At 38.0% G+C, this 23,805-nt stretch overlaps 1 protein-coding gene across 1 annotated transcript; it reads right to left on the bottom strand.

Moving 5' to 3' along the window:
* Positions 1–2,014: 2,014 nt before the first annotated feature.
* PTP-ER (Protein tyrosine phosphatase-ERK/Enhancer of Ras1) lies at positions 2,015–23,270 on the bottom strand. The gene is made up of 4 exons (XM_073092335.1): positions 23,064–23,270; positions 15,167–15,308; positions 4,341–8,198; positions 2,015–3,811 (listed from the first exon to the last, which is right to left on the bottom strand). The coding sequence occupies exons 2-4, from the start codon at positions 15,290–15,292 to the stop codon at positions 2,924–2,926; spliced, it is 4,872 nt and encodes a 1,623-aa protein (XP_072948436.1). The 5' UTR covers positions 15,293–15,308; positions 23,064–23,270; the 3' UTR covers positions 2,015–2,923.
* Between the last annotated feature and the right edge of the window lie 535 nt (positions 23,271–23,805).

Genomic DNA, 23,805 nt, shown 5'->3' with positions numbered 1-23,805 from the left:
CCTGTTCGCAACAACTTCAGAGCGGACTAGGAGTTTGGCGCGGACTACCGCGTGTTGTGCTAGACCACATGCGTATCACTCGTATCCTAACGTTTCAATTTCACTTTCCTGTCATGTAAGTCAAATATACATCGGACAAGGAGACTGCAACAATTTAATTCACGCATGTAAGTTGGGACGCCAACGCGCGTACACGCGCGTGACAAGAAAAGGTGTTAAGTAAGAGTATGCAATACGTTTTCTAGTAAACGTTGTGACATACATTTGGACAAAAATATATTTAAAAATATGTATTTTTGTATAACAAAATAAACTGGTAAGATGACTGCCTTGCAATGCGCTTTTTCATGACGTTTCAGGTACTTACGATATGCAGTTTTATAATTTCTTCTTTCGTCTCAATTCCGTGTTAATTTTGGTCTAAAATCATATATGACGATTCAGATTTCGTGCGTACAGAGTAGACCTTGTGTTGCTACCCCTGAGGACAAAGCTCGAATGCCTCGAGTAACACCCTTCATATAAAAACAACGGTTCTGCTTTGCGGTGTAAGGCTTTGTCGAACCACAAAGTGCTCTAACAAGTTTCAATAAAAATAAATTTTAAACTATTTGTGCAAAAACAAACAATTATATTAATATATTACATAAAATAACTTTCGATATAATGCCCTCCCGTTGTAGGCCGTTATACTGGCAACACCGATCTGAAATGTATGTGTTGCTATATGTAAGTTTCAAATTACCCTAAAAATATTAATTTACAATATTTGTACTTTTAAAATTGAAAATATTTCCTTACAAAAATCGACTTTACAGATAATAAAAAATCATTTTAAATTACTAAACAATGAACCATAAATAATGTAAGAAGATTTAACGAAAATTAACGAAATTTTGTAAAATAACAAAATAATTGACAGTTCAAATCAGTGTTGCCAGCGATCACGTGTCTAAAACAGATTTCTACCATCCTTTAATCTAAGGGCGTTTACACAGTTGCGATTCGATAACATTATTTTTTAATAATATGTAACCAACAATTGCCTACAAAGCTCGAAATGTGACAATTTTCTAGTCAACAATTACCAAGTTTCGAAATTGGTAGGACACGGACGATACATCGTGTCCTACGTGAAGCCAGTTCTGAAACATTCGTAACAACGGACCAACCGGAAACTTCGGCCGATATTTCGTCCGAAACTTCGGATCGCCGTACATCGCCATCAAATCGCAACCATGTCGCCCAAACAGTAAAAATCTCTGAAAAAAAATTAATTTACTGTCATGAGATTGATGACCCTTAAAAACTATTTCGAAAAAATAAAACCCACGGTATTTATATTTATATATATAGAAAAATATTAGTCTTATGTCCGTCATGAACAACTATGTTAGATTTAAAAAAGGAAAAAAATATTCACAATATTTCATAAAAAATAACGTTTTTTTTTATAAAAAAATAAAATAGGAACAATTTTAAATAAAAAGTAGGTAGTATTTTTAACTTAGAAAAATACTATGATATATTTTATGCCCTGTTATATACAAGCATGATATATTACATATGGATCTATTAGAATTAAAGTGACACAATTTTCAAAAACAAAAAAAATATATATGAAAAGATTACTAAAACTATAAGAACACCTGATTTTATTTAAAAAAAGGTTGTAAGACTTTTTAAACACATGTAAAATATAAAAAAATGGTGAAAATCTTGTATTTAAATTAAAAAAATATACAAATATCGTGTAAAAAGTATATTTTTTCAAAAAATGTTCAGACAAAAAAATATTGAAAATCACATTAAAAAAATGTAAATAGCGTAGAAACTGTTTCTTTTTTCAAATTTTTTAATTGTATCACTTTAATTTTAATATTTAAGAACAATATAGGTAGCCACTTACCATCAGGTGGACTGCATGCTCGATTTCATTGATATATCACATAATACTCATTTTATTAATATTTTCCGTTACTTAAGTTATTTTTCGAAAATGACTATGAATCCCATACAAACACTGCTTGGGTCAAAATTCGAAAAATTTCGCCAATAGTGCCTAATAGTCCTATTTTGGGATATTTCCATAAAAATAACTAAATATTCAAAAAATATGCGAGCGAGTCTGTTAAAAGAAGAAAATTATATACTTTATAAAACAATCGAACATTTCAGATTATGAGGGTATGTGTACAAAATAAATGAGGGTAGACAAAAATCAATAAAACGTTTCATACAATGAGAATGTATACGCAAAACAAATGACGGTAGTTAGATAAAATACAAACAAAAAATAAAATAAGTCACTAGCAACAGTCATACAAAAAACAACCATTACTTTTATGGAAAATCCCAAAATCCGTTCATTACAACCATATGATTGTCGAAAACATCTTCGCTGCATTTTATTTTTGAACCCTACTTCAATTTTAGTTTGATAACAAAACTAAGGATCTGTTCAAACCAGCGATAATTCGACCTAATTGTCATAAGCATAACATCCCTGTAATTATCGCTTATATTTGAACGAGGGTTTAATCTTAACATAATAAATATGCAGTTAGAATTCATTCGACAATCATGTTTATGGGTCAATGTTATTGCAATGTAATGAAATATAAAATGTATAAAGTTTATTTAATATCCAAAATTGTCCACCCTTAAAGTAATATATCATAAATTTAGAATTTTAATGACGTAAGTGCAAAAATAATAAATCTATATAGAAAAGACACTAAAAAGTGCCATACTATCCAATGCAATAGATTCGTGTGATCACCGTACCCGCTAGATGGCAGGATTGTCGATGTCGGGAGAGGCAGCTGAATTCAATTCCATTTCTCTCGAGTGCTTAGTAGTTTGATTTACGTCATAATTCTAAAGATATGATATTAAACATTAAAAAAACAGTCAATTCGCGCTAACTGGGCAGGCATGCTTGTTCAAACAGACATAAGACCTTATGGATCAGTTCGTATTGTTCAGAATTCTGTACCATACCACCTCTATTTAAACGCATATTGCATACAATACCGAGCACATCAACTTTCTGTTCATTCGTCAGCTGTTTTATACCGTTCAAGATGGCGATGAGGCATCCCGTCCTGCCGATGCCCGCTGAACAGTGCACGATGGTTGGAGGAAGCGTATTCTCCACTGTAAAGTCTAGCGGAGATGTGACACTCACTTTCACGGGACACGCGACACTTTGCGACTCTAGCGGCGGGAAAACGAACTTCGAATCGGGTTTAGGACTATCATTACACTTGCATAGTTCCTCTGTCTCCTCGCACGTTGCACTAAAATCGTAACACTCGTGTTTTAAAACGTCCAAGCTTAGATTTAGGAGCGCGTTCACATCTTTCGGACACTTGTGGTCCGCCCAATTGTGGAACCAATAGTGATACACTGTCAATGTACTTTCCTCACTGAACTCACACATATCGCGGTAACTCACGTCGAGTTTTCGTATCGTGTAACCAGATTTTTTGATCATACCCGTGTTTTTGATCAAGAACCTGTTTTTTGAGGGATCATCTTCGAAGGTCTCTGAACCATCTGGACACTGAATGGTTAATTCCTCATTCATTTCCAATGGGAAGTATTTCTCGCATTTCTGCCGATTGTTTTCCACGAAGTTGGTCAGCATGACGATTTTTTGAATGCCTTGCAACTCCGAGAGTTGTGGCTGCGGTCTCTGGGAGAGGAAGTCTATGGTGTTCTGTCTAACCATTAGCCAAAAGTCGTAGATCGTGTTCTGCAACGGTCCCTGAGTTGCGATGTAACAATTCTTCGTGTACTCATGCCCCTGGAAAGTTTAAAGAATCTTGTTAGTTTCAAAATATTGTTACATCATATTAAAATATACCAAAGATGTGATCGATTAAAAAGAATGAAGATTAGCACTTATTCACTATGCGTTCGAAGTAAATGCTCAAAATAAGCATCACACCTTTAATCAATTATTAACTTCAAGTTATATTTAGAATTGATTTAGAGTGACAATCATCATGATCATAGCGAAACACCTTCCTAAGCGGTGGTGGCGAAGCTGACATTCAAAAATAATTTTGAATGTCAGCTTATACAGGAATCAATTTTGAATAAATTAAAATTGAATCACAAATCGATTGGCCGTGACTACTTAACATCGGATGGACTTTTCGCTTCAACATGTACTTGAAAGAGTACAAAAAGAACTCAATATTTTCATTTCAAAAATTTAACTATCTCTTAGTTACTCTTAATAAAAGAAAAATCCATTCAAGATTAGGAAGACAAAGAAGATAAGCTAAGTACTAAATATATTAAAACAAATACTATTAATAAATACAAACCTTAATATAATTGGCATTAACGTATCCCTCTGACGTCGCACCGGGCTCCGCTTTCAGAATAAACCTCGAGTGTTCATTCGGCAGTATTGTCTTGTACCTATTCTTCGGATGAGACCCAGAAACTATCGGCTTCTCCTGAAAATTTGTGGGCATATCCCAGAATTCCTGATGCAGGTTCCGTAGCAACATCTTCTGGTACTCCGAGCATGGTTGGGTCGCGACAGGCTCTGGTATCACCATCTGAGGGTTCTCCTTCGCCATATCGGTGTCGCCAACGCGACCAGAACAACAGTGCTGACCTTCGCTCGTACTGTGGCACTTGACTTTCGAGTATCCATTTTGGAAAACTTCGTTCAAATCCTTCAACTGTTGCCGCGTTAGGACACTGGATGCGTTTTGGAGATGCTGCATATTCGCGAGATATAGCCGAAAATCTTCTGATGTACTTTGTGGACTTAGTGGTTTCGTGGTAATGTTTCGGACGAAACCTTGCTGAAAATTCGGATCATCTTGACGGCCAAACGCGTAAATAATCTCGTTTTCTTGATCACCGCAGACATATGTCAAGTTTTGCGGGTACTCCTGCTCCGTCGAGTAGGACGACGACCACAGATTGTCATGAGAACCAAACCCAATACCCTTTTCTGATGAATGGAGCCTCATGCGATTCTTATACGATTTTGGGATCAAATTCTCTGTGCTCAACGATTTTCTATGCTTGTCTCTATGCGGAAGATCCTTCAAATTCGTGTCTATTAATGTCTCATCAATTTCTATGTCTCTAGGCTCTTGGGGCTGTATGTTTAGGGTTAACGAGGTGTTTGAACTTCGTCGTTCTAGAATACCCTTTGCGCGCGGTTCCGCTGTATCGATACTATGGTTACTGTTATACCTGCTCAAATTACACGTTGAACCGTTAAGATTATAGTTCGATATACTCAAGGCTCTGTTCGTCGATAGTTGAGGGTTAGACGTATTTATATTCAAAGTAAGGGACGTATTTGAACTCCTGCGTTCTAGAAGACCTTTCTTTTGCCCTAATTTCGCGTCTTTATTTAAAGAACTGTTACTAGAATGTCTGCTAAGGTTATTCGTTGATAAGATATTTAACGTCAAACTATTGTTTGATCCGCGACGTTGCAGCAGACAGTTCTTAGAACCCTCCCCAGAAAGATTCGTATTCGATGAGCATATAACCCTAGTTGTGGGTGTTAAATGTTCTGTCGCTAATAGCGATGCGTTCGAATCTCTTCTTTCTAGAGACAATTTCTTTTGGCGATCCGAATTTAAGCTGAAGTTTGATATACTTGTCCTAACCGTTGCAAGGTTGTGGCAAGACGCGCCAGCACTACTGAGGGAACAATTCGATCCTTGTAAGCTATGAGTGCTTAGCATTAAACTTTGATTCGAATTCCGTCTGTGCAACTTCTTGACCAACTTCTCATCTTCTGCACTTGGTTCGAAGTCATCTGATGGTACTCCTTCTGGCAGAGTCTTAAGATTTGTACTGGACACGCTCAAATTCTGCTTGTAATTCAACAGATTCGAGCCTAAAGTCTGTCCCGAATCCACGTGTAGCGTCGGCCGGCAATCAGCGCCAGAAATATTAATCTCTGGGGTATTTTCAGCGAAATCAGCCATGTTTTCGTCAAAGGAACCCATCGCCCGTGGACCCATACGTGACGTGCCTGGTTGGTAGAGCATCAGGCTGGCGTGGTTCTCTTTCAAAAATATCCCACTATCTTGCCCCTTCATGTACAGACGACGCTGCTCCGCCGTACACTGTATAGAATTGTAACCCATTTTCCCTCCAGAAAAGTCATGTTTCGCATTCTTCTGCGCCAAAATACGTTTTAGTTGTCGTTTTGGTGTATTGGGCACTGATATCGAATTTTGTGGCACTTCCAAAGACTTCTTTTGTGGTAACGACAGATTAACCGTTTCAGAGGAATCCAGAGAGGTAGCTTTTACTTTCAATGTGGGAGTTTTCACTTTCTTTTCCTCAGCGTTTGTGTATAACTTCTCAAATTCTAACAATTCCTTCTCCAGATCACTATCTCGTTTCGTTAGATCAATTGTAAGATTCCTCAAATTCTTCCCTTTACGTTTAGTTTGCATATCAGCAGCTGTCGTTGTGCCTTCATCTGACGTGACTGTAATTTCGAATTCCTTTGGCGAAAACCTAGGCATGTCTAGGAATGATTGTGTGGCACTTTGCCGCAGACCCTTCTTCTGCTTCAGATCTGGCGATTTAGGTTCCTCCTCATCAACTTTCACCTTTTGCTCCATATCGAATTTGAACATCGGTCGTTCTTTCGAAGGCGTTTTCGGATATCGTTCCATACTTTCGAAAGACGTACTCACATCCTGATTCTTGTACGCTTCATTCATTTGATCTTTCATCTGCTTCGCTATCGGTAAACCTAGGTTTTGTTCGATTATTTTGGCATTATCGGAGTCGAGGGATATCGATTTTAGCCTCTGACGTCTCGCTTGGGCCGAGTTCAAGTGGCTCGGCGTCAGCTCGTTGGTTTTTTCGACTTCCTTCGCTTCTATTTGCAGCGAATCCATTTTGGCACAGCAATCAACTACGTCTGTCTCTATTACCTCTACTTTAGTCCCCGCCTCAGTCTCTTTGTTGTCGTCACGCTTCGATACGTTTACTTCTATGTTTTTGTAATTCGTATCACAACTGTTGTGCCTCCTGTACTTTTTAGTTTCTTTGTCAGCGGGTGGTGTGAACCGTTCCCTTTCGATCGAGTTCCTTCCTCCATACCTCCTAGGTCTTGGGGACATACGCACTGCGCCTTCCTCAACGTTCACGTGTTCGAACGTGAAGTAATTCTCCTTATTACAACTATGAACCTTAGGGCTAGGTCGAGCACTAAGTACTCTTGGTGAACTAGGTTTCGAGCTGGGCTTATCGGATAAGCCGTTAGCCCTATTCAAGTGATCGCCCAACGCTCTGGGCGATTGAGGAACTTCAGCATCCCGGGGAGTCTCGGGGAAAAACTTCGGAGACCTTACGCTGTCGTAGTAAACTGATTTAGGCGACGGCTCAGTGAAAAACATGGGCGACACCATCTCCGGGGGAGTGAAGAACCGCGGCGAGCTCATACTATCCGCTAGAATTTTTGGTGAAAAATCAAACTTCGTCCCGGAGGACTTCTCTTTCGCTGAACTACACTCGATAACTCTCGGGGAGTTCTGCATCTCGAGTCTCTCCTGCTGTCCCTCGATATGCGGGCTCTCGTTCACACTGCACATGTTAAGTCTGGTGCTCACTGAGCGGAACCGCCTCAAGTTCCCCGGAGACGCATCTTGGCCGTCGGCATCCCGCGGGGACGCCGGCGCCCGCTCTCCCATCTCTCCCTGTTCCGCACTATCTTCGGCCAGCTTCTTCACAGCCTCCGGATCGAAGCCAAAAACGTCTGACCGATCCGATTTCGCGCTCGTCACAAACGGCGACTTATCGTCTTTCTCCAAAGATGGAGACCGCGTCGCACTGTACTTCTTCGCTCGGGACTCGCGCGACAAATCCGCACCTAGATCTGCGCCAACGATCTGCGCTAGGGGGCGGGGTATCGCCGCGTACTTGTACTCAAAGGGTCGTTTGTGGAGCCACTGCTCGGGTAGCGGTAGCTTGGGTACGCCCCGGTAGTCTATCGGGGGTGGGGGTCGGGGTGCCTGGGAGCTGGAGGGCTGGGGGTTGGGGTAGTCGCGGACGATGAGGATGTGCGGGGGCGGCGCGGGGTCGGTGTCGGCGGGCGCGCCGGCGAGCGCGACGCGCGTGAGCCGCGGCGAGGGCGGCGCCGCCGCGCGGGACACGCGCGCCGCGCCGCCGCACACTATGCGCACCTGGAATTACAAACAATTTCACGTTAGATGATATTATCAGACTAATATGCAACATATAGCAGTGATAGCCTAGTGGTTAAGAAACGCGGCCTCTCGATCGAGGGGTCCGAGGTTCAAATCCCAGGCACGTCTGATTTTCAAATTTATGTGCGTATTAGAAATTAATTATCACTTGCTTAAACGGTGAAGGAAAACATCGTGAGGAAACCTGCATACCTGAGAGATTTATAAAAAATCTTAAAAGGTATGTGAAGTCTACCAATACGCACTTGGCCAGCGCGGTGGACTATGGCCTAATCCTTCTCATTCTGAGAGGAGACCCGTGCCCAGCAGTGGGACAGTAATGGGTTAATGATGATGATGATGATGATGATGATGATGATGATGATGATGATGAATATGCAACAGCCCTTGATATACTCGTAGTTACAATAAAATGTCGTACAGAATGTCGTACATGAAGGTTCAAAAGTGACAAATAAAAAATTTAAACAAAAATTAATATGCGTTAGCGAACTTAAATTGACATCAGGCTATTGCTGATATCATTATAAAGCTGTCTCGTTACTTTCTTCGAAATATTCTTGTAGACAATTTATATTTTAAGCCAATATACAAAGGTTTCGTGGGCGCTAGATCTCTGGAGGGGGATCTTAGGGGGGGATGATTGGTGGTTAAAAAATTGTCGGGCCTCTTTTTTTTCCACGACGAAATAGGACCCTTTTACATTGCCAGTGACATAATCGCCACACCCACTTCTGACTAACAGCAGCAGTGTTAAGCGCTGATCCAAAGCGTTCCAACTTATTCCTTAGGTAGCAAAGAATTTGTGACCAATCCTATCTGCGCTTGATTACCACGGGCCGTAGTAGCCACTTTCAATCAGATGCTATATTATAAAGAAAACTTTGATGTGAAACATCTATAGCCGCACGTAAAACCGATTTCTGGCGTGGCGACGCATGCCACGCATATACGATGGTATATATATACAGTCTATATGCAGTAGTGTGTACGGTGTGGCGACGCGTCGCCATGCGCAATCGAATTCAATAAATAGTCATCGTCATCTGGAAAAAAATCGTAATATTTTATTTTATCATTATGACATATTTAGTTCCTATCACAATATGTTCTTTTCTGCATATTACTTTTACAAAATAATGTCGATGTTTCACATCTGCCAGGCGTCCCGTGACGGCTCACATTTTTTTTTCTTTACTTTTTTCGTAAACTGTTACTATAATCGACGGCATTTTTTTAGTCAATAGACGAACGACTAAAATAGACTCCGCACGTGCCCGCATCTCGTGCACGGAGGCAAAACAAATGAGATTACACACGTGAATGACGTGAAAAAATTAAGCCTAGCGCTGTAACACATGTATATGTAACATGCGGTCACAGTATGAGATTAATTGACTGACATTTAACAACACAGGACACGCTTTGTGTAACATGTCATCATTTTTATAAAAAAAAATATTTATTTATTTATTGCAAAAATACACACACAACTTACAACAAAATATAAGCAATATGTGATGCCCTGAGAGGGCGTCGCAAAATACTAGAGGTAGCAGCATTAATTTACATTAGGTTACATTTCCATGATAAATATAGCACAACATACAATTACTGTTTATTTTTTAAATTAATTATACATGTCAAAGGTTCGTTATTCTATTGAGTTGTCAAGTACATTAATTAATATATAGAAGAACAATTATTAATTATTCTTACTCTGAGAATTAATATATAAAATAACATTCAATCGCATTAAATAAATATATTTAAATGTCAGTATTATTACATGTCTAAATTTTAATGATCTAATATATATCTTTATCTGTCATAAATTCTTTAAGGGAGTAATATGATTTTTTTATTAGGATTGATTTCAATTTATTCTTTATGTATTTATCTTTATATATTATCGGCTTCTTTTTTTTTACGTTATTTGGTATTTTGTTATATATTTGTAAACATTTATAAAAAGGGCTGTTTTTGAACATTTCTAGCCGGGATGGTGGATTCTATTTCTAGGTTATTATTTCGCCGACTACTCTTCGCATTTTCAAATAGATGTTTATTTTGTCTTACGAACATGGCTAATTCCAGTATGTAGACTGACGGGAGAGTGAGGATTTTCTCTTGAATATAGTGGGGTTTGCAGCAATCTCTGGTCTTTATTAATAAGCCTACCGATTGCTTAATTAATTAAGCTGGGCTTAATTAAGCCTACCCATGTAACACACACTTTGTGTAACATGTCGTCATCGTGTCTATCTAATACGACTGAAAAGATAGACCCATGTTACAGATGGAGATAGCGGAGTTAGTTCCAATAGGTTCCATTTTTACCCTAAAAAGTACTCGATCGACTTTTATGTTTTTTTTTCTTATTATTTCCTTGTATTTTTTTATAATATAAGAGTAGCAGATGAGCATGCAGTCTACTTGATGGTAAGTGGCTACTGCCGCCCATGGACATCTATAATCAACCCCAGATAGGATTAGATATTCCTACCTGAGGTCGGCCACAGATGCGCCGCTACCCCTGAGGACTAAGCTGGAACGCCTCGGAAAAGTGTGTCTCCCTTACCACACCCTTCAAACCGGAACACAGCAGAGCCTAACACTGCTGTTAAATCAGCCCTTGTTTGATCAGCCCGTCTAAAATTACCCTTTTATTTGTGGGGGCGTAAAAAATAATCGATTTTCAAGAGATTTCGCAAGTACCCAAGTGCCCAAGTATGTTCAATTGTCTCACGATTCCTTTTAGACTTCGACCTTCAACATATTTTCACTAGATTGCCTTATGAGTCAACCTCATCAGCTAATGAGACCAACAACCCCGGTTCAAGGTCACTGCAATGCAATATTGCAGCTTTCGCAGTTTTAAATGCGTCACAATTGTCAATCTGGTAGAAGATAGGCCGTGAACGCACTGGGCAGTTGTCGTGTCAAATATAGGCTATGGACGCACTGGGCAGATATCATAAAACTATATATTTCCCAACTCCATATACCTCAACAACTTTTTAAAATATGAATGACTGTCATCAACCTATTACAGCCCCACTGTTAGAAAACAGTCTCAACTTAGGCATCTTAGGGATAATGATCCACTGTACTAACAAATTACGGATTGGTAAACTATACAATGCCGTGAGATTTTCTTTTTTTTTCCAAAAAAAAATGTATTTAGTAAATGAACCAAATAGACAGAAAAAATAATACTCGGGTTCTGTTTTTACCCTTTGGATACGGAACCCTCCTACCAAACCTCCTGTTGTCTGTCCGTATGTCACAGGGCTCTATCTGGTACCATAGATAACATTTTATAAATTTTGCATAACGGTGGCCGCTATAACAACAAGTACAATGCAACAATAAATAAAAATAGCAACATAGAATAGTAAAGATACTTCGCGGCCTTGAAATTGAATGAAGCCACAAATGAAGGTGGTAGAACCCATGTGGTTCGATTCCGGCGGCACCACCGCCACACCTATTTCTACCTAATAACAGCAGTGTTAGGCGCTGCTGTGTTCCGGTTTGAAGGGTGTGGTAAGGGAGACAGACATCTATGGCCGACCTCAGGTGGGAATCCTATCTGGGGTTGATTACAGATGTTCATGGGCGGCAGTAGCCACTTACCATCAGGTGGACTGCATGCTCGTCTGCTACTCTTTTATTATAAAAAAAAATGGCTTATTAGTAAGTTCTTATTTTTAATTCTTGACAAATAAAAACATTTTTAGAGAAAATTTACGAATAAATAACTAATACTGCGTAATTTACATACTAAATAAATAATTATTTCAAATATTTTAGGGACATTTTAGCACGGAGACGTGGCAAAACTTTTTTACGCAAGTATTTCAATTCTCAAAACTGGGTACATTTTCTTGTTAGGAGTGAGTAATCTTTAATCTATTTACTAATCTAATCTATTTACTATCTATCTATTTACTAATCTAATTTATTTACTAATCTATGAATAGCAAATGAAAATTTGGTGGTACGGAACCATCAGGCCAATTATATTTATTTGTATATAGATTAATTTCACGTCACGCAAAGTCACGGACAGAATCTAAACGTCATTTTGATTTTTGGCAACGCTCCGAAGGTGCAATGAAACTTGCCGAATCACGTGACGTTTGATTTTGGAAATTCGTATGACTTATCCGCCATTTTATCTTACTCACAGATTCGATTCACTCAGTGTGTTGTGTTTGGTACTTCCTACCTATAAGTATATTTATATGCAAAAGTGCTTCCTTGAGATGTGTCAGCATATTCGAAAGTCGATATTATTTTTTTACATCTCGCACTTCTATTAAAAAACTCCACCCACACTAGGACGGCCTGTGTGGTGGATAAAAACAAAGACAAGAACAAAAACACCCAGACCCAGAACACATATACAAATTCATCATACAGATGTCTGGCCGGGGATCGAATCCGGAACCCTTTGCGCGTGAGACCGGTATGGTGACCGCTCTGCCACGCGAGTGGTCATCGTCAAGTAAGATAATGTTTTTTTTACTGTTGAAGTAGCAGACCAGCATGCAGTCCACCTGATGGTAGTGGCTACTGTTGCTCTTGTACATCTGCAATCAACCCCAGATAAGATTAGATTCCTACCTGAAATCGGTCACAGATGCGTTATTACCCCTGAGGACTAAGCTGGATCGCCTCGGATAGTTAAGTCTCCCTGAAAACACCCTTTAAACCGGAACGCATCAGCACTGAGCACTGCTAAGACAGAAACAGATGACGGTAGTGCCATCGTTGAATCACCAAAGAATTTACTTTTCAAACCTTAGAAGTATGTACTTAACTGCCAAAAACCGACTCGAATCCACATTAACATTTAGAATAGAATTACATCCTTAATGCCGTCCTTAAAAAAATATTTATCCTCATGTCTCGTAAGATTATCTTAGTCATTGGGAATTCAATGAGATGACGAAACACGACGAGAGGAAGGCACGCGACCATTAAAACATGAGAAACTCGAGAGGTATTCCCATAAATGTTTGACATGTGATGACAACAAGGAAACTTAGTAATGCAACGTCACAGCCACGCCTACTTATGTGATACTAGTTTTCGCCCGCGTTCAAAAGAAAATAATATAACATACTAACATACATAAAACTGAAAATTCGTACCTTCAACTTTGCTAAAGATCATCACTTGATCAAATGCATAGTTTACGATTCGATCGATTTTTAATATCGATTAAAATAATCGATGTTTTGGGTCCAAAAGATCGATTCTCCGATTAGTCGATCATAGATCGCCATCCCTAGTTCCCGTGGGATTTCCGGGATAAAAACTATCCTACGTCCTTTCTCGGGTCTCAGACTATCTTTGTACAAAATTTCAATAAAATCGGTTCAGTGGTTTGGGCGTGAAGAAAAGACAACCAGACAGACAGACAGACAGACAGATAGACAGAGTTATTTTCGGATTTATAATATTAGTAAGGATAGTTAGTGTTGCAATATTATTCTAAGAAGCCTCTTTGTTCCATTCCGGCGGCATCACCTCACACCTATACCTCTGTTATAACATCAGTGTTAAACGCTGCTGCTTTCTAGTTTGAAGGATGTGGTAAGGGAGACATACTAAAAATACATATATAAAAAAAAGATAATAATTATTATTAAAAAAAAAAAGACAAACCCACTGAGTTTCTTACCGGATCTTCTCAGTAGAGGTCGCGTTCGGATCCGGTAGTAGTTTAAGAAAAATATTGTACCTGACAATTTGTAAGTGCCGTCGTTGGCCTATACAAAATAAATATATTTCATTTCATTTCATTACTTATCCGAGACGTTCCAGCTTAGTCCTCAGGGGTAGCGATGCGTCTGTAGTCGACCTCAGGTTGACCTCTTATCATATCTGGGCATAGAGATAGATATCCATGGGCGGCAGTGACTTACAATCAGGTGGATCGCGTTAAACAGCTAGTCCGCTCTGAATATAGAAATGAATCGCGTCGCCATAACAAATTGTATGACTACACCTGCTCGCAACAACTTCAGAGCCGACTAGCAGTTTTGCGCGGATTATACCTTACTAAGCCTAAAACAGACTTTAATCGATATTTAAAATTACTTCCTTAACCCTTAAAATCTCTTTGTCCTCATGTCTCGTACGATTAACTTAGTCATTGGGAATTCAATGAGATGACGAAACATGACGAGAGGAAGGCACGCGATCATTATAACATGTGAAACTAGAGGTATTCCCATATTATGATGACGACTTGAGGAAACAAAGTAGTGCGACGTCACCGCCACGCCTACTTATACATTCCAGTTAGGATTGCTACATTTTTATAATAAACTAGCAGTTCCGGCATGCAATGCATGAATATGCATGTAAAAATTTGGTGAAAATCGGTAAAGCCGTTTCGGAGTCAAGAATGTAGTAGTTTAGGAAAGAAAGGATTGTGCATAAATTTCTCTAAAGACCCTGTCTTTTTATGCCGTCTCGGGCAGCAGGAAACCCTACTGAGTTGCCTACTGGTAAGAAGCGGTGTAGCGCTGCCGTTTTTAAAATAAAAAACCTACAAACTTTAAAACCGAAATCTGGATTAAATGGATAAAGTGATTGAAAACAATAAAAGAATCACACAACGCAAGCTAAGAGAGCTCCTGCGCGTCACCCCACCGGCCCCCACATCTCCCCCAGCGTCCCCCACTCCCCCAGCTACGAGCTACAAGCGCACCTGTTCAACGAGCAGAGCGGCCCCCAGCGCGCCTCCCACCTCCCCCAGCGTCCCCCACTCCCCCCAGCTTCAAGCTCCGAGCGCACCTGTTCAACTTGCCGCTCGGCAGGGGCGCTGCTGCGGCGGCGGCACAGCACGAGCAGTGCGGCCCCCAGCGCGCCGCACACCTCCCCCAGCGTCCCCCACTCCCCCCAGTCACAATCTACAAGCGCACCTGTTCAACTTGCCGCTCGGCAGGCGGCTCCGGCGCGGGCTTGCCGCGGCGGCGGCACAGCGCGAGCAGCACGAGCAGCGCGGCCCCCAGCGCGCCGCACCACCAGCCCGCCGCTGCGCCCCACATGCCCCGCGCCTCACATCTGTACCAAGATATTTTAGTTAATCGAGAACATTGATTGTTAATCGAGAATTAAAAAGAAGCAGAGTAGCGACGCTCAAACAATAGCGCATCGCTATGGTCTACTGGTTGAAAGGCAGCCTCTCAATCGAGGATTCCGAGATTCAAATCCCAGGCACCTCTGATTTTTTAAAGTCATGTAGGTATAGTCCGTGCCAAACTGCTAGTCTGCACTGAAGGTGTTGCGAGCAGGTGTACCCATACAATTTGCTATGGCGACGCGACTCATTTCTATTCAGAGCGGATTAGCAGTTTGGCGCATATATATACATATTATATATACATATTATAAATTAAATATCACTTTTTTTTAACGGTGAAGGAAAGCATCGTGAGAAAATGTGCATTTTTAAGGAATATTTAAAAAACTCTCAAAGATATGTGAAGTCTACCAAATGAAGAGTACACAATCACACAAAACCCAAAACAAAAACCTAAATTCATTATTCAGATGTGTCTGGTCGGGAATTGAACCGGAACCCTCTTCGCATCAGCCGGTATGATGACTGCTCCGACAAGGGTCGTCAATACCATAATTACACGATCTATTTGTCGCGTGGTTGCTGTAGAAATTATTAGTTGCGGACTTGGATTGCTAAACAAATTGTGTCATACCACTAAAAATAGCAATTTTATTAATAAGTAACATGCACAAACAGTACTTTGTTAATTCCCATATAATTGTGTTATTTTGTCACCTCCACTGTAGCTGGGTCATACAATGGGGGCGTCGCAAACGACTATATTCTAGTAAAACATTTGAGTAAGACATATTGACAAATCCGTGACACATAGTGTGGCACTGACCTAGTATAACCACTCCCCTATTTCCACAGATGTGGATGACTAAAGGGTGAACTCTTAGAAGTGGCAGGAAGGTTCTTGTAAAATGATTCATCTACTGAGATCACTACAATTGAATGGTGACAATAGGAAAGCTTAAGAATAGATTTTCGGAGGCGTACCAGCTTTATCCTCGGAGGCAGCAGCGCATCTGTGGCTGACCTCAGGTAGGAATCACCAATTACCATCAGGTGGATAGTAGACTGCACGTCTATTTGCTAGTTTGATATTGCAAAAAGCTTTGGATGTGTCTTTAACAACAGGATTGTCTAATTTTCATTTGCTACTTTAGCTTAGCTCTGGTAGCACACTTATGATTTTTATATGAAGGGTTGCAAGCTAAGAATTGGAGCTACGCATGCGAGCTACGAATCGCAACCGGTGTAGCTATAGTATTTTCATAGCACTTCACCCTCACTTATAACAGCTTCAGGAGCTTCTCTGTTTTCTATGGCGAGATGAGTGCTAAGGATTGGAACTATAGTTACGATCTAAGGTACATTATAGTCCGATTCATAATTAGGTGTCCAAAATGTAAACAAAGGTGTTGACCTATCAAGAAAATATGTGTCAAATGGCAGTTTCTTATTTTTGTTAATATTAAATTAAGACATCGATAATAAAATAAAATGTATATTAACTCAATTTCATTTCATACAGTAATAATAATAAAAAACAAGATTTATGAGAAAAAATTAAATTGTGATAATGGTCACACAATCGGCATCTAAAACATTTTTTGTGCCGCCATTTTTAAGTTTCGTAGTTGATATTATTCATTTTCGTGATCGTCATCGAACTCGAATTTTTTCTAGTTTTCATAGCGCGTTTTTTTAAATTGTGTGCAGTTATTAAGTTTTTGTTTTATGTTGAATTTTGTGAAAGTTTTCGTTTCTTGTTAATTTGTTAAGGTTTGCAATACCTGTCATCGAATTTTGACAATGACATTTCTTTGTTTACATTTTGGACACCTAATTATGAATCAGACTATATATCTATAGCATTTTCATAGAATATGTTACCTTATTAAAGGTACAATTAACGTACTATGCATCTACGACAACAAACTAGTGAATATTATAAAAACTGCCTAAAAAATATTAATTGAGAAGCAAATTAATGTACCTATGTTACTCCTACAATTTATACGTATCTAATAACACCCTTTTATGTTAAAATCTGGGGTTAAAATATGCCAGTTGCGCTGTAGAAAATACTAAAGAATGAGACATACATATACTTGAAACACCAACTTTTATAGTCAGAAAGCCCCATAGACTTCCAGGAATACCTCAGGAAAAAGTTCATTCCACGTCTCGCACACAATATATAACACACGCACAAACATACACACATACTTTCTTGCAATTGTGCAATCAACGGGGTAATGACAAGGAAAAGGCCTACTCATGATTTCCAATGAATTGCATTTCAATTAATGATGCAATTATGATTAACTGATACATTTTATATCATTTCTGATTGCAAATGGATTATGAAAGCTTATTTATTTTTTATTTATTTATGCACACAAAAATACAATACAAAAGAGAGCTTATACGAGGGTGCGTTTTTAAGTCCGCGGAATGGCAGGGTTGGAGGGGGGATAGCGGGCTCGTTAAGGGCGGTACGTGTTAAGTGACTCATAAATAGTATAAATATAAAGTTTTATCACAATTGCATCATTAGTTTTAAAAATATCGACAATTAAACAACTCAATCCGGAAGAAAATTGGAAGTATGGAGAAAATCGAGCATCGCGCCGTTATAAAGTTCCTTACCAAGCAAGGAAAGTCTGTGCAAATTATAATGGAAGAGATGTCATCGGTTTACGGGGACTCTTGCCCTGGAAAAACGATGGTTTACAAGTGGAACAACCTTTTTAAGCAAGGCAGGGATTCGCTTGAAGACGACCCACGACCAGGACGGTCTGTTGAGGTGACCATTCCGGAAACGATAGCGGAAGTCGAAAAATTAGTACTGGAAGATGCTCGGCTAAAGAAGAAACAGCTTGCAGAAATGGTTGGAGTATCGGATACAACCATTTTTAAAATTCTGCATGACCATCTTGGCATGACTAAGGTCAGCGCGCGGTGGGTGCCGAGAATGCTCACGCCGCGACAGTCTTTTGGGATGCAGAAGGAATTTTGTTAATAGATTACAAAGATAAAGGTGTCTCTATAACCGGAGAATATTACGCAACAATCTTGGAGCGGTTAAAAGAAGCCATCAAAGAAAAAAGACGAGGAAAATTATCCAGAGGTGTCCTGCTGTTGCACGACAATGCGCCCGTACACAAGAGCCGTATTGCACTGGCTGCCCTGCATAAGGTGGGCTTTGATATTTTAAATCACCCACCCTATAGTCCAGACCTGGCTCCCAGCGATTATTATCTCTTTCCAAAAATGAAAAAAGAGCTTCGTGGAAAGAAATTTTCTACAGACGAAGAAGTAAAGGACGCAATTTCCTCGTATTTTTCCGACAAGGACAAAACATTTTTTTATGAGGGTTTAAATAAGTTAATACAAAGATCTGAAAAATGCATTCGTCTTGCAGGAGAATATGTAGAAAAAGAAAAATAATTTTGACATTTTATTTTCGCTCCTTGTCCCTCATTCCGCGAACTTAAAAACGTACCCTCGTATCTAAAATTTTGTGCAAAGGCACTGCTTATTTCTAAAGAAATTTTAGAACTTTTAGCTTTTAGAACTTCTTGAGAGGTATACTATAGGATATACATAATACTACAATTTTTTGAATTTATACTTTTTTGCGGCGATTGGGAAAAATTATGAGATTGAATTTGTAAACATTGAGTATAATTTACTGGAGATTGATTTGATATATTTCCAAAAAAAATACATTCACATGATTGTTGGATAGAAGATATTTCTATGTCAATAAAAAATCAGATTGGTTTAATTTTTTTTAAATACTTGAACTTTAAATCACTCTTCAACCTTAGGTTTACATATTTTACTAAGTGACAGTAAAGATCGCTTTTTAATCATCAATATGGTCTAACAATAACAATATATGTGAAGGTGGTAGAAACCTTTATGGTTCGACTCCGGCGGCACCACCGCCACACCTATTTCTACCTAATAACAGCAGTGCTAGGCGCTGCTGTGTTCCGGTTTGAAGGGTGTGGTAAGGGAGACAGACTTTTCCGAGGCGTTCCAGCTTAGTCCTCAGGGGTAGCGGCGCATCTGTGGCCGACCTCAGGTAGGAATATCTAATCCTATCTGGGGTTGATTACAGATGTCCATGGGCGGCAGTAGCCACTTACCATCAGGTGGACTGCATGCTCGTCTGCTACTCTTATATTATAAAAAAAATATATATATATTCTAACATGCAAAGGAGGGTGCCTTGCATGTTAAGACTTTTATCCTATCGAGAGACAATATGGACAATGAATAAAGTACATTTTCTTATGTAAATACACATTTAATTTTTTAAATATTTTTTATTATATTTATGTTGTAAATGTTAGGATTTAGGACAGTGGATTTAGGACTGGGTGGCAGTGTCTTCTCATTGTCAAATGAACCACAATTTTATTCTATTCTCCAGTCTTATAAAAATAATGTTCTTAATTTAATCCCTATCATTGTCATAATGTTATTTTGCACAAATATAACATAACTTATGAGCAATTTCTTATCAGCTTGTATTTACAAATAAGATGTAAAATTAAGTGTTTACATTAGCTTAAAGAGAGATTTCTTAATAAAATCTCACTATTCACACTTCAACAGAGCACTTTTAAATTTCACATTTTTCTGTTAAGTTTTTACTTATTTTATAATATGGGAGTAGCAGACAAGCAGTCCACCTGATGGTAAGTGGCTACTGCCGCTCATGGACATTTGTAATCAACCCCAGATGAGATTAGATTTATACCTGAGGTAAGCAACAGATTTTCCACTACCGCTGAGCGCTAAGCTGGAATGCCTCAGAAAAGTATGTCTTCCTTACCATGCTTCAAACCAAAACACAGCAGCATTTACACTGCTTTACTTGTGATGTAAAAATAACACAGACTGAGGAGGATTATTCTTTCATAAGTTTGAAAAAATATGTTGTATACCTAGGTATATGTTTTTAATCTTACACACACATGCACGCACACACACACACACACACACACTACATTCATACATACATATGTGCACACATTCACCAACATATTATATACACACATAGGTATATATTTACAATAATTATAGCATTTTAATTTTATTTAGCATAATAATTGCACGACTCATGATGCGAAGCATCAGAGAGTGCTTTACGATCGAAAAATTTTTTTCGCTTCATTTTGGCGGCTATTTTTATTATTATAGCCTTGATAGTTCACGGAATCAAGATATTTTGCATACTATTGTCGAGATAATTTAATGGAGATTAATTCCATACTTTTTTAAAAATTGATTTACTGCAATAGAATTGGAAAAAAACACCAAAATAGGTCAAAAAATTTTCCTGTCCGTCATGTGTGAAACCTGAAAACACTGTAACTTGTGAAAATATCCATCATTTGAGTTAAAAAAAATTTTAAAAAATTCTAATCGACGATTGTAGGTCACTGAATGCGAATGATTAATTAATTCAGTGTCGTTTAATTGCAATTAATAAAAAACGAAAACTACAAGACTGTATATCTATAGATATTATGTACATGTACATTTTTTTTTAGTTATTACAGTTCATTTCATTTCCTATAACTATATATGATGTCTAGTTACAGAAGAGCGGAGCCGCCTAACACAGACATTTTGTTTAGTAGGCAGCTCCAAATTACTTATTATGTAAACCAGTGTTTTTCAACCTTTTTCATGACACGACCCCCATACTAAGAAAACAAATTTTGCGACCCCCCCACCTATAATTTTTTTCATATACCTATGTTATTATGTTCAAATATTTAATCCATACATCATTTTTATGCGTCCTTATAATCCATATTTGAGAATTTAAATATATTGGATAAAAGTTTTCAAGGGCGGGAGGAAAATATCATCACAAAAGACAAAATTCATGGCTTTACAAAAAAAATTTACTTGTGGTCATCGTCTATAAATCAAAACAACTTCGACTCATTTTCATCGACCCAGGTCTTTATTGAAGAAGTTGCAAGTGCAATAAACATTAACGCATATATGCCTGATATGAAAATGGTGTTAGATAATTTGAAGGAAGAATTATGCCACTACTTCTCAGTGCAAGAAGTATCAGAAAATATTGCACAACGGTGGATTTTAAATCCCTTTTTAACTGCAGCTATAAATGAGGCAAATTTGGCAAGTAAGCTAAAAGAAAATCTTTTAGAAATATCTGCAGATGTTGCACTTAGAATTTAAGTCTGTCAGATATCTAATCTGACAGACTTAATTTTTTTTTTATAAGACCTTTTGGTTAAAAAGGAAAAGAGAATACCCTGAATTAACAATTGAGGCCTTAAAATATTTGATTCCATTTGCCACCTCGTATTTGTGCGAGCTAACTTTTTCTTCAATGACCCAAATAAAAAGTAAGCAAAGAAATCGCCTAAACTTAGAAAACGACCTAATTCTCAATATAGCAAAAATTGATCCACGATGGGAAAAATTGATCAATCAAAAACAAGCGCAACTTTCACATTAAGATGTTCTTTTATTTTATTCTTAGTTGATTTGTTTGTATTCACATACACATATTGACTAGTAAACACTTGTATGTTTGTCAGTGAGTAACTCCGTTTTTCAGTAGAAAGAGATCAACATACATCCTTATTTTACCCTGCATGTATGAAAGAATGAAATAGAATACCGGAAGCTTTTTAGTTGATTTTAGCATACAAGCGTGTTTTTTAGTTTTTTGAACTATATTTATTTGAATTGACAATACATATTGATACCTTAATTTGCAAATCAGCCAACTCAACTTTTGTGTCAAAATGTTTTTTTTAAATATTTTGATTTCGTTCAAAGCCATTTACTATCAAAATAAATAAAAAACACATTTTGACAAAAAGTGGAATTGGCTGATTTGAGAATTAAGGTATCGATATAGAAGATTTCAAGTGTAATGTATTGTTTTTCAAACTAAAGTATTATTACACAAAATTTTCTTTTATTATGATAACAGTTACACAAAGAAATATTTTTTTACAATCATCACTAATTAAAGATACTTAATTTGTGAATAAACAATGAACATTTATTTTAATTATTTTATATATTTATTATATTTTTCATACACATTTCCCAAATTAATGCATTTGTCCAACCTTTTAACGTTTTTTAACCAGTAAAGAAGCAAGTATACCTTACTACCATGGCATTAGGGTTAAATTGGCGTACACCCAAAACTGCGACCCAATGTAGTTACGAAGACAAGTTTTACGTATGTATTATTTATAGTTTTTCCAATGACATTATACGAATATGCACTGAAAGACATCGAAAATATATTCATGTAACACAAAATCAGTAAATAATACCTTTAAGGCCGCATTAAGACCCTCAAAAGTACAAGAAAATACCATATAGAGATCGAATGTGTTTGGTCGTCGATTCTATTTGTAGCCGCTGACAAATAGCACGAGATTCACCAATGATACATGGTTATCGAGTAATAACACTATTTCGTGTATTATAACGATCTTACAGCTATCTGGAGGCATTATCAAGGACCAATTGTCTTTGTTAAGTTTTGATATGATACGCAGAGGACGTAGTGTACACACGTTTTCAGTCATAATCTTCATAATGATTAACTTTACACTGTATTATTTGATACAATTATGTTGGATATAAACTAGTTTTGTTGTGTATGAAACGAAAAGTGCATCGTAGAAGAATATAATAACAAATTATCGGAATCTTACCGTGCATCTAAGTCGACAGTACAATTTGGCCTTTCGTTCGTCAACCATGTAGTATTGAGCTGAATTATTACGAAATTCACTTCACCTGAACACTCAAACACTGCACAAGCACAATATATCACTCAATTGTTCGTTTTCGATGAATAATCACACGTTTTTAACGAGAGCAGTCGCCCAAGAAGTTTTGACGTTACGTGTGTCCGCCATTTTTCTTTAGCTCAAGACAACAGCTTAATGTTGCCAGGATTTATATTACAATTACCAATAAAATGATTAAAAACAATATTTTCTCATAAATAGTGCAACCGATTGTTTTTATTAATCTTCAACAAAGATAGGTATTATGTAACTTTGAATATAATTTATGTAAATTATTGAATTTTTGCTTTAAAATATATTCATAATCAACTCAACACAACATCTTACTTTGAATTGCCGATACAATCAAACAATATACAGAAGCTGTCTCTGAATAAATACTATTTCAGCTGCGGAAAAATAATATGATCGAGAATTTTCCTTGAAAGTGAGTAATACTTGAGCTTTCCCAGCCCATGCAATGGGCGATTCAGTCAAAGCTCCATTCAGGCTCGAATTGCACATGCGCGGTTCTTGCCAGGGTGAACTGGGGCACTGGGGCATCGACTGTCCCTGCAAGCTGCTGCTAGGTCATTGCTCACACAGCTATGTATATAATTGTTTACTATCTAGGTCGCGGAGTATTGAACTAGATTAAATTTTG

Source organism: Epargyreus clarus, unplaced genomic scaffold (genome assembly GCF_041222505.1).
Source record: "Epargyreus clarus isolate Ecla_fem2 unplaced genomic scaffold, WU_Ecla_fem_2.2 ptg000036l, whole genome shotgun sequence".
NCBI classification, from domain to species: domain Eukaryota; kingdom Metazoa; phylum Arthropoda; class Insecta; order Lepidoptera; family Hesperiidae; genus Epargyreus; species Epargyreus clarus.
This window is presented reverse-complemented; position numbering and strand designations above follow the sequence as displayed.